At 30.6% G+C, this 13,134-nt stretch overlaps 1 protein-coding gene across 1 annotated transcript in view; it reads right to left on the bottom strand.

Moving 5' to 3' along the window:
• Positions 1-13,134, bottom strand: part of Invadolysin (leishmanolysin-like peptidase, invadolysin) — a 294,990-nt gene that overhangs the window by 32,477 nt on the left and 249,379 nt on the right. The window contains exon 5 of the mRNA XM_085489267.1: positions 6,889-6,971. Within this exon, the coding sequence (XP_085345393.1) occupies positions 6,889-6,971 (83 nt within the window). The remainder of the gene's footprint in view (positions 1-6,888; positions 6,972-13,134) is intronic.

The following is a 13,134-nucleotide window of genomic DNA, read 5'->3' as shown; positions in this document are numbered from 1 at the left end:
ATGTAGATGAGACTATACAAGCTTTAGTATGGCTTGTGTTCACAGAAAATAGACCAGGGCCCCCATGATCATTAATATGTTGATATTAAAATCGTTATCGTAGACACACAATACATTGCGCATCCCCATTCCGTATTCAGTACATAGTTATCCTGATTATTTCGACACACAAATTAAAACAAAAGAATCATCATAATTTTTCAAGTAAACTCTTAAAGTTTGCACAACGGCATCGTGTATGTTGAAATTTGATTTGCTCCTTCTTCCTAACTGAATTACAACAGGCGCGTTGTGGTACGGAGAAAACGCGGTAGATAGACGAAAGGTATTGGATGCCATTGTCGTGCTGGGAGATCATTAAAATTAATTACGGTCTTGCACGGCTAACTAAAGCCGGTCGTACGTATACTGACGTACGCGTACGCAGCGAAGTTTCTGATATTAACAGATCATGTCATGCTTGTAATGCCCGAAATGTAATAAAGGTATAATTACCTCAGATATTTTTATAAAAATTATTCTTAAACTTTTTGAGAAAGAAATTATATTTAAAAAAATAGCGAACGTGTTTTATTATAAAATAAAGTAGAAATTCAAAATATGTATACATTGAAATAATTAAATTGGATAATTTCTTACTTTTAACATAAAAGATAAAAAATTTCGAGTATTTATTATATATAATTTGTTCATATACATACTATTAATACACACATTAAATTCAAAACATGAACGTAATGGATATAATATAATAAAATCAAATACGTAATTATATAGATTGGAAATATTTGTTATATTATCTATCTTCTTTTTCATTCAATTAGAGCAATAATATTTGATACGCGGAGCATTGTGTGTAAATATAACTTGATTAACATATGATCAGGAGATTATATTGTTAACGTTTTTCATCGAAATTTCAATATATGTTATTATATCATTAAATGCGCAATTAAAATTATTGATAATAATCAAATCAATGCAAAGAAAAATACACAACCTTGATTGTGGTGCCTGTAATGTCCGTATTAAAATATATATATATTTATTTCTACTTTTTATTTATTACATATTCTTATTAATTCTATAGCGAATTCAATTATATCATAATTAAGAATTTAGGTTCCTAATATCAGATACAAATTTGACTTTCAACAGGCTAGATATCAACTATGATAATTTGATTATTAAACTTGTACGGTAAATTACATCATTACACGCTATATTTTAAACTGTCAGGGATTATATATATATATATATATATATATATATATAAATGAACCAAATAAATTATTCTATAAATAATTTACTAATGACTTATGATTTACTAATTTATTAATTATAACTTATGATTAAATTAATTAATTTATATCTGATTATATATCAAAATAAATGATAATCGGATGAATCCGAACAAATATATATTTGCTTTTAAAAGTGAAAAAAACGGGGCGTATAATAAAATAAATTATCAAATTAAATAATTTATGATTTATATTCGAACGTCTCCAAATCATTAAACCAATATTCTTTATTAGATAGTAAAAAAAAATTATGATATAAGAATAGCCTTAATTACAAGATATATACAATTCGCGTTAGCGTGTATACTCACTGGAACATTTTAAATACTATCAGTGAACGTTAACACGTTTCATGGTTGCAAGATTTATGTTTGACGCAAATTATACCTTCTGCTAGAATTTTTTCTCTAGACTACTATTAGCCATCTCGAATATAAAATTACTATCGTTGTTTCGTCACATCAGATAGGAATAAATTAAAATATATCATATTATTATTTTTTATTTATCTCTATTAATAATATATATATAGGCGTCTGATGGGCGTGAGAGAGAGAAATAGAATGTTTCTCTCACCGTTTCGATTAGGATATCGTGTTTCAATGGATAGGCCAAAGGTTTAATTTATTCCAACGCAAAATGATAGTATGTATATGTATGTATAATGTGCAATTGTGAATATTACACGTCTTCACGTCGACAATTCTTCAGAGCCGTATCTTGCCGTTTTCGCCGTCGTTCGATGTTTCGAAGAAGAGAGATATGATCTGTTCTGTTCGGTTCTCTATTGTCTGTCGATTCCCAAAAAGTCGGCATATTTATACCCGGTGTTAAAACCTTCCCTACCCGAAACATCGGACCAATCAGAATTACCTTCGTTCATCGCGCAGAGATGTGTTTTTGGTTTTCTCGACAAACAAAGGATCGCTCAGAACGCTTTCAATAATAAATATTACAAATAAATAAGTACCCGGCACGAGGTCGACAAACAAAACACGTAAATCAGCTAATCTCATCGTCGGTTAACGTCTTTATAAAAAAATGCCTACATATATATATATATAGATACATATAATACAATTCTGATTTATTATCAGTTATTAAGTAAAATATAATATATTTTCAATAAAACCTAGAAAAATTGATTTATTTTTAGTCTTATATATGTACAACTGACAGTTTAGCAATAATTAAGAAAAGTAATAAATTTTATCGCTATAAAATGCATAATTTCGATATACATGGACGTAAATAAGAGAAATTTATGTGATCGTATTTGAATTCACGAATGTCAATGCATGTATAGAAATTGATATGATATATTACATTATCAAATTCTCACGTTGAAATTGATTAATGCGTTTTAATCAATTATCTCATTAATCTGCATGAACTTATGCAGATTCGCGATATCAGAAAGTCAATTGACATTGTAGTAAAATGTGTAAAAATATTAAATTCTGTAAATTTGTAATATACACTACGTAAAAACATTTTCGCTCTTACAAAAAAACTCAATATTTCTAAAATTTATAAAAATTAACCTCCGCATTCCAGTACTTTTTAATTAAGTTGTTGTTTTACTTATAGTATAATATTTTTTGAATTTAAAAATTGTTCAAAAATATTCAAGATTTTTTAATATATCTAATATGTATGGCTTTTATTGTATTTTATGTTTAGCTAAATAGACATAGAAACAATTTAGAAAAATTAAATAGATTGCGTGGATACAATAGCAATAGACGAAGCAATTGTTTCGAGATACAATAAGAATGAGTGATATTTATGTCAAAGACTATCCTATACTCAAATTTGTACGTATTGTTCAAACATGGACAGAGTCAACTCCTGCTCGTACGATTCAAAGCAGAGTAAACGCAGGCTAAACCGCTTCGTTGCAAACGATAAGCGGTTAAAGGGGCTCTTGAAGCATCTTCAATCGGCAGCCCGATGCACGGTCCGGAAGTGCATTAAAGCGTTACAGTCGTTATGCCGTAATATCGTGTTATGTAAACGACCTGCGAATCATCCCCCGCAACTCTCTTCCACCCCATCCATCCCTCCCGTGGCGGGCTTTCGACCGATAAACGTTACACGCGTGCTCGCCCCGTTTAAACGGGGCCGGCTCTCTCTCTCAAATCGAATCTCCTTTGACGCGTGCCCGACGCAATTCTGCGCGTCTGTGCACGGCCATCCCCGCTCAGGTTTCATTTGATCCGATTTCACTTTGCATTCTGAGCGACAGACATTACATTTACCTTTTGCGAAGACTGACGTGAATTAATGGTGGCCCGTCCATAATCCGGCGCGCATTGTATACGATTGGTTGAAATATATGTATAGGTGCAGCGCACAATCTCCTTAATATCTTATGAAAAATTATGTGTCTATAAAAAGTGTCTATAAAAAAATTGTTTCTATAAAAAAAAAATGTCTATTCCGAGATATTTCGCCGTAAAAATCCTTTGCAATCAGACGCTAAAATGCACAAATTATTCAGATGGAACAATTAACGATACTGCAGCTCTTTCGATTAATCTTATATAAGAGTCTAATAATTAATGTCTTTCAAAAATTGTATTATCAATTTATTTAAAAATTGAACAAGAATTTGACAAGAGAATTCTTACCTGAAAAAGGATTTTAGATCAATTGCATGAAAATTGCATCTCTATAATTCTATAATAACAAATCATGCCTTTCATGTAATAACTAATAACTTATCAAAGAATTTTCCAAGAATTTTCAATATTGTACACAACAATAACCAAACCCTTTGAAGTCCATGTTTTAATCATCTTATCGATATACTTATATATTATTTTCTTATACTTCCAATAATATATTACAAGATGTACTTTAGTTAGCGGAAATTGCTATCTTTTCTCGTTATATGCATAAAATTAATTCTGCCAGAGTAATTTCGTTCCAACTTATTACGGATACAAAGTATCAAAATTCTCCAAATACGCGACTTGTATATTTAACGATCGTTCGCACTTTCGACTTTCCCAAATCTGACATCTCCATTCGCGCGAGCATTCGATCAGCTCCATTAAACATACTTTAATGGTGAACGGATACCGGCTTTATCTTCGAAGCACCGGTGGAAGAAGAGCTTGCGCCGCGATCGTGACGGAAAACGGTATATAATGATACATAGAAGATCGATAAACGTCGTGCAAAGTTTTTCGCGAGGAGGCAGCTGACGCGCGAAGATTACCACCAGTTTCCCCGCTTGGATTTTTATAGGCAGCGATAGGAATGAGAGAGCTGGCGAGAGATTGATGTATGTGCCCTACAATCCGACGTTTCTTCTTGTTTTATTACTTCGCACGCGTTTCTCTGTGTATTATATCTCGCATACCCTGTATCTCTGCGGCCTCCTAAGCTCTTCTCTTTCATCCATTGAATATCAGCATCCTATAGAGAGGCATGGGATATTCGCTCGAGCACAATAAAGAAACTCGCGTTGCGCACGTCTACCCCGATCGATCGAGTTTGCACTGACCGTGGCTTAAGCTAAGAGGGTGACCATCTCTCGCGTAATTTTCACCCTTAACGCCCTTTGCGGCACCCTTGCAAGAGTGGTAAATACCAGAAGCGTGGAGCTTTTTCTGTCGCGACACTCGCAAGCAGGGAACTTAATAGCAAAGTAATCGCTTCATTATTAAGTTATGTAGTTATAGGACGATATAAGCCTACGGTAGCATACTAAGTTTTTTATCTTGCTGCGTTGAGTAAGAAAAGAAAAGAAAAATAAAAAATATTTTAAAAAATACAAATAAATACATAATCACGATATGATCAACATAAGTGATAAATATGTTTCAGTGAGTTAGCATTAGAGTGAGCTCAATAAAAAATAAAGATTATACAGAAAAACAAAATAAGTTTTGACTTGTTGAACACAATTTCTTATTTGATCACGGTATATATTGTCATTATATTTACATAAAAAATTAATAATCTCATTAAAAATCGCAAAATTTATAAAAATAATATCCCAGTAACTTAAAGATATTAGAAATAATTTTTTAAGATATTAAATTAAAATATACCATTAATAAATATTTTGCAAACAAAATATCTTTTAACTATTAAGATTTAATAAATAAAAATAATCACATAAATACGTGTTTCCATTATTAAATTTTTAATTCGTGCATAGGTGTTATTTAATTATGGAATTATTCTATATTTATACGCAGTCGAAGAGACTTGTTCAGTTTTTTATGTGAAATAAAATTTGGTATGTATTTCAGGTACATATCTTTGCACTAAATCATCCTCATGTGTTGGACTATAAATCTGTAATCGCAGAAACCTCATAGCTACATTGTTCTCGCGAATGGTTGTTCACGCGAGATAATTCGCGCGTGATTTCGGAAATATAGTGCCAACGTGAGAGGTATCGCGGCGAAAAGTCATGCTCTGTTAGAAACACGGCAGGAATGTAGAGCTTGTTTACACGGTGCAGAAAACCACATAACTATGCAGTTATGTGTACGTGGGACTTTATGTCCATGCACTTCCATGTGTTCTGTTTATCTGGTCGGCGGACACGGATACATTAATTTAGGTTGCTACCGTATCTGCGGCCAAACTAATGCCGGCTACGTCCGGAAAAAGGTCGAGAATAAACGGCGAACATTTATCTCTTTCCGATACGTCTACCAACAGTACACTAAACTCTGCGATAATTATAAAAAAAATTCGGATAAGTCGAAATTTCGTGTTTTCTATCAATCTTCGATGTAATAAATCAATAAGCAATACGTATTAATAATTATATTTCTTATATCTCAGGCTAAATCCCTGTCATTATGTCAAACAATTTCTTTTCTATAATGAACATCAATTAATTTATTAGAGTAATAATTAAATACATATGTTATAAGGTATACCATATAGGGCCATAATAACGCCGGTACGTGTTTCTATGACAGTAAATCACATGAACGGCTGTGGGAACGTAAATACGTGCGATACATATTCACATGCTTTTAGCTTAGCATCTCGGTCTCTATGCAAATAAACGCGACGACTGCAGTCGCGTACGCATATTAAGACAGGATAATGTATGCTATTCAGTGGATTACATCATCTAGTGTTAATATTCTTCTCCGCACATTCTCTCTTTTAGTCTCACTATTTCCAGCTCTTAAACATTTTTTCAGTCATTAATTTCTATTGTCAACGTTAAAATAAGATGTGTCTACATTTTTTGCTTAGAGTTAGTTTCCCAGAACTGTTTAAAATATATTTATAAAAATTCTCATTAAGTACGAGAAAAAAAAGAGAGACAAGAATTATACTATTCTATTCCTTTTATCCTATATATAGATATTTCAAAGAAAAAAATTTTGATTTCGACAATTCAAACCTATTAACCCCAGTAATTATTTATACTATCAATCATTTAATATAATATTATAGTAGCGAAATTATTCAAGTCGTTATTATAATCCGTTAAAAATGAAATATCGTAAAAATAAAGTCACCATCGATCAATAAAAAAAAAAGAGAAAAATGTTCCGAAGTAACGAATCAACTAATTGGATAAGCCAATTTTGCTTACCTGTTCAACCTAATGGTACTCTTCGTTTCTCGCACCATCAACGCTCGTTCCCAAAAGTGCACGGCTTCGGGTAGAATGGTATTCTGAAATTAAAAGACAGATGAACTTTTTTTTTATTCAATACGAGGACTGATCTATGCGAGTATATACGACCACTGCGACATATGTATGAAAAAATACGTGATATGTCGCACATTCCGATCGACAAGATAATACACAATACCTATATTAATTGGAAACAAAAATATATATACTCTAGTGAGTTACGCGCATGCAATCGGATTTATTTAAAAACGCATTCTTCATTCGAAGGATGTATATAGCCGTATAAAGAAAATTCGATACTTATTGAGAAGAAACATCATAGCGAGTCCCATTATTGCGTAATAATGAAAAGGAGCAACACAACCATTACGCAAAATTTTGTATTTAATGTATTTTTCTCCCTCTTTTTCTCTCTCTGCAAAATGTCCGCTGCCAAGCAAGACACTACACAACATGACGCTTACGAAATCGCGTAAAGAGAGAGAGAACGAGCGAAGCAAAACGGACGGTGAAAACACCGAAAGAATGAAATAATGCAAGCTCGACACATGGAAAAAAAAGCATTCGGTCTACTTTTATGAAGCTTCGCTGGCGTGTAACAACAAAATTACGCCCCTCTATAATGCAGCACAATCGCGGTCTTCTGAAGATGAAATGCTTTTCGGGGTTAATCCTGGCTAACGGTGTTGGATTGTGTGCGATTTTTAATTCCCGTGTTCGTCATATAATTTATATCGGACATAAAAAGTCTAACATCAATCTCAGAAGAACGTCTCTTTGTTCCCCATTTATCATGATTATGCATGCTGAGTAATCACAGTTCTTTGCGTTGAATAGAATATCCGATGGAAATATCATAACGATATTATACGAGATAGTTCAGGAAAAGGATATTTTTTGTAAAATATAAAAGATTGTGTGTGTATGTGTGTGAATAGAATATTAATAAAATCTAGACAATGTAGAGCATGATAATGTAATTTTGTGTAGACAAAATGTCCCTCGATGCGCGAATAGATACAGAGCACATTTTTAATTATAATTTTTCAAATATTCATGAAATAATTAAAAGAAAAGGAAAAAGACACAAAAGAATTCTCTAAAAATAAATACCAGACTAACATAAAAAGAATCGCCTTACATAATGCACTTAAAATAGTTCTAAACTGCTGCGATCAATAAATTTTAAATCTAAATGTTCTTCATTACATTTTTCTTTCTTTTTGCGGTCATTGCATAATTGATAATTGTACCTCTCGGTGAGAGAATAATGAATATCGTTATAAGGAAAAAAAAATTAAATTTAATAATTTCCAAAAACAATGTCTAGACACGTTTTAAAATATTACAGTTTCAAGATGTTCAAAAGTAACGAAACTTGTAGAGAATTCACAGAATTTATATAGGTATTTTTTTATTTATAATTCTTTCACTCTGTCAAAGTTATTCTATATATATATATATATATATATATATATATATATATACAATATTACACATATGAGACTAATAAATAAATACTTTATAACACATTATTATCTTGCTACCAAAACACGAAAGTTGTAAATTCTCTTACGAAGACAATAAAATAAGAACGCGAACGTTTCTTTTCCTTCTCTTTTCATTTCTCTACTTTTCACTAAATATATCGAAGAAACGAAAAGAAAGAAATGATGGCGCATTATTTTTGGTTATCTTAAACAAACGATCGCTACTGTCCAAGAATCTGCTATTGAAGCAATGGCACACATACAGGGAGAGAACTTTACGTTCGAACGAACGCACATCATTATTATCGGCCTAGTGGCGAGCTCCTGATAATTAAAACGGATGCGAATAAAATCTCGAACGCGCGAACACTTTATTTTCTTTGTCTGCAATTATTTTTCGCTGATTGCATCGTGGAAGGAGACGACCGTTAACAAAGCCTCGCGCACGCTTCCATTACGTTTTCTTCCTATTTACAGGCACTAGAAAGAAATATGAATTGTCGCGTTGTCAGAAAATTATGGTTCGTGGTCGATATTCCATTTGTGAATAATAATTAAGACTATTTTAAAAGATAATAGAATAATAGTGCTATCGTAGCGATGCGATTTTTTAACGCAAAGATGAAAAGAAATGTGTCATTCAATATATATATATATATATATATATATATGATAGTGAAAATATAGATCTTATCAAAAGGAAACGTAACATAAAACTGCATGGTAAAACGTACCCAAAATATCTTTATTAATATATTTCTGGAAACATACAGAGCAAAATACACAAAATGAATTTTGTTATCACACATTGAAATATTAGATAATAATATGAATATTTTGTTAATATCTGTCTATAAAAAGCAATCTTTTCGTTTGATCAGAATATTTCTAAATATAAAATAAAAAAAGAAACTTTTTAATACTTTTCTTTTAATTTATTAACATGCAGAGAAATGTAAAAAAAGTGTGTTTAATTGCAATTAATATAATTTATGTTCATATACAGGGTGTCTGACATAAGGTGTCACACCGAAAATATACAAGTTGATCTTGTTTGAAGACAATTTTTCCTCGGCAAAATATTGAGGCATCAATAATTTTCGAGTTATAAGCAATTAAAAATAAAGGGTTTTTTTTACAAACTAAGCCTTGTGGAAATAAAGTATTAACAAAACCACATTCTCCAATTAATTTTAAGTAGAGTTTACTTTAATAAAATTTTAATTTAAGGTTTAATTATGAACCCAATAAACACTGTTCTGTAACTTTTACAGACCATTTACAAAACAGTTGTTCGCGGTTCTGGTAACCGTTATGTCAACTATTAAGTAACATTTAGATGGAAATGTCAGCAACATTATGCCTGTATATGATATGTAATAGATACATAAAATTTAAACGTAATAGATACATAAAATTGGATATAAAATTACGTAACTAATACAGAATCTATATTAAATATTTACAGATATAACATTTACAGAACATTTACAGAACATTTACATAACATTTACAGATAAGATATTCTCTGTTCAGGTAACCGATATGTCAACTATTAAGTAACGTTTAGATGGAATTGTCAGCAACATTATGCCTGATATGATATGTAATAAATACATAAAATTTAAACCTAACAGATACATAAAATTTTATAAAATTACGTAACTAATACAGAATCTCTCTATGATAACCATTATGTAATTTTTTTATAAAAGATAGCACATATTTGTTTTAGAAATGTTTCATAATAAGCAGCTCTCGGAAACGTTTTTACTGATTATCTATTCGAAAAATATTAAGGAAAGCGTTTTAGAGTTTAAGATAATGTTATTGTATATTAAAAAATTTTTATTTTATTCGTGAAAAAAGTTGTTTTTTTTACAGAAAGTAAATAATATAATGAAGATATTTTCACTCAGTCTCGTCGGACATTTATTTATCTGATTTCTGAGGAATCACTTTAATACTTTAATATCTGAATTGAATTTTCTTATGTTGAGATCATGTCACAAAGAATAATCTCATTATTCTTTGTGACATGATCCCAACATAAGAAAATTCAATTCTATATTAACACAGATGTTACCGTCAATTTCATCAACTTTAAACTTTCCTAACTAAAATTTGAATGCGAGATAGATAAAGAATTGTACACCGCGTAGCGGTAAAAGAAGACTCACAATTATTACACAACTATGACGTATCGTTTATGTCAATAACGTAATGAATCTATAATTCTTACATAAAATTGTTATGTAATTTTGGCGTTACTTTGTTATGTAATATTTATGTTTTTGGTTAATGTAAATGTGTATACTCTAAAAGTTTCGTAAATACTACGTAATTTTAATGACATAATTGTAACGTATGTTAAATACATAAGATTTATGTATTTTGGTTAATGTAAATGTGTATACTCTAAAAGTTTCGTAAATACTACGTAATTTTAATGACATAATTGTAACGTATGTTAAATACATAAGATTTATGTATTTTGGTTAATGTAAATGTGTATACTCTAAAAGTTTCGTAAATGCTACGTAATTTTAATGACATAATTGTAACGTTATGTTAAATACGTAACATTTATGTATTTTGGTTAATGTAAATGTGTACACTCTAAAAGTTTCGTAAATGCTACGTAATTTTTATAACATAATTGTAATGTTATGTTAAATATGTAACATTTATGTATTTTGGTTAATATAAATGTGTATAATCTAAAAGTTTCGTAAATGCTATATAATTCTAATAACTATAATTGTAACATTATGTTAAATACATAACATTAACATTATTTTGTTGACATCAATGTATACATTCTGTAAAAACTTTATTATAACCGTTATATATAGTTATAATAACGAAATTGCGATATCTTTTTTTATTTAATGTGACATCGCAATTTCGTTATTATAATTATATAATGGTTATAATAAGGTTTTTACAGAATATATACATTGATATCAACAAAATAATATTAATGTTACATATTTAACATAACGTTACAATTATGTCATTACAGTTATATAGCATTAATAAAATTTTTTAAATATACACATTTACATTTTCCAATATACGTGAATGTTACGTATTTAACATAACGTTACAATTATGTCATTAAAACTACGTAGTATATTAAAAAATTTTAGAATATGTGCATTTACATTTATCAAAATACATAAATATTACGTATTTAATATAACATTACAATTATGTCATTAAAATTACGTAGCATTTACGAAAATTTTAGAGTATGCACATTTACATTTGTCAAACTACATAAATATTACGTATTTAACATAACGTTACTATTACGTAATTAGAGTTATGTTGTATTTATGAAACTTTTAGAGTATACACATTTACATTCACCAAAATACATAAATGTTACGTATTTAACATAACGTTACTATTATATCATTAAAATTACGTAGCATTTACGAAAATTTTAAAGTATGCACATTTACATTCACAAAGAAACATAAATGTTACGTATTTAACATAACGTTACAATTATGTCATTAAAATTACGTAGCATTTACGAAACTTTTAGAGAATGCACATTTACATTCACCAAATTTCATAAATGTTACATAACAAAGTAACGTTAAAATTATATAACAATTCTATGTAACAATTATAGATTCATTACGTTATTGACATAAACGATACGTCACAGTTTCGTTATGATGATCTGTAATATATACATATAAAACATTATGTAATTATTACGTAAATGATCCCTGCGTGTTTACTGGGAAGATACAAAATTAGGAACATGCAAAAAATGATGGTTTTTCTCGACATTTTTGCTGAGGAAAAATCGTCTCCAAATAACGAGATTTACTTATATATTTTCGGTGTAACACTTCATGTCAGACACCCTATATATAACTATATCATACTGTAATTCATGTTTACATATAATTGTCAATTGTTGAAGAAATCGTACTGTGACCTTTTCTCACTGATTATTTTAAACCTTTCGGATAAGTTAATCTTATTGAAAAGTAAAGTTTTCTGATAAATTAATTCTTATCGCAAAGTGGGTCGGTTAAATATAATTTTACGATAAATTCATTCCTGTCACATTTAACTAGAAGTAACAATTACGATACCCTGTTTTAGAAATCCAGCTAATATAATTAACAGTGACAAATAGCAAATATGCTATATAAAGGAGAATAGAATTGTAGTACCGAGAAGATGAAACTGACTGGTAACTTGTTTAAGGAAAAAGCAGATAAAGAAGTGACCGCAAGAACGCGGAAAGGGTGAAATACAAAATTGAACGCGGACAGATACGCGCATGGGGCTAACGTTTGGAAGCATTTTGCGCCTCGTTACGCTCGATTTCCGCGATGAATAAATCGATATGCGCCGAGTAAAATATATAAGAGAGGAAAACCGACCACACATACGCTCGGCGGCATCGCTATTTTTTATACATATTTTTTTTTTTTTTTGCATCGCGTTCTCTCATGACGCGGTTGCAGTTGCGGCTGCAGTGCGCGATGAGAAGAGGCAACGTGCAAGATGGAAAGATGGATGCGCGACAACTGGCCGATTATTGTTGACAGAGACGACACGCGGGTGCTCTCGCAAAATTATTCACGAACCGTCGCGCGAGGCCGAATTCAATTTGGCGCTGCGTCAACGCTCACTGAAAAAAAGAGACAAAACGAGAACGGCGAGAAGGACAGACGCT

Source organism: Nylanderia fulva, unplaced genomic scaffold (assembly GCF_048542155.1).
Source record: "Nylanderia fulva isolate GAGA-0341 unplaced genomic scaffold, ASM4854215v1 Scaffold8, whole genome shotgun sequence".
In the NCBI taxonomy this organism is placed as follows: Eukaryota; Metazoa; Arthropoda; class Insecta; order Hymenoptera; family Formicidae; genus Nylanderia; species Nylanderia fulva.
The sequence above is the reverse complement of the archived record's forward strand: the minus strand, read 5'-3'. Positions and strand labels throughout refer to the sequence as shown.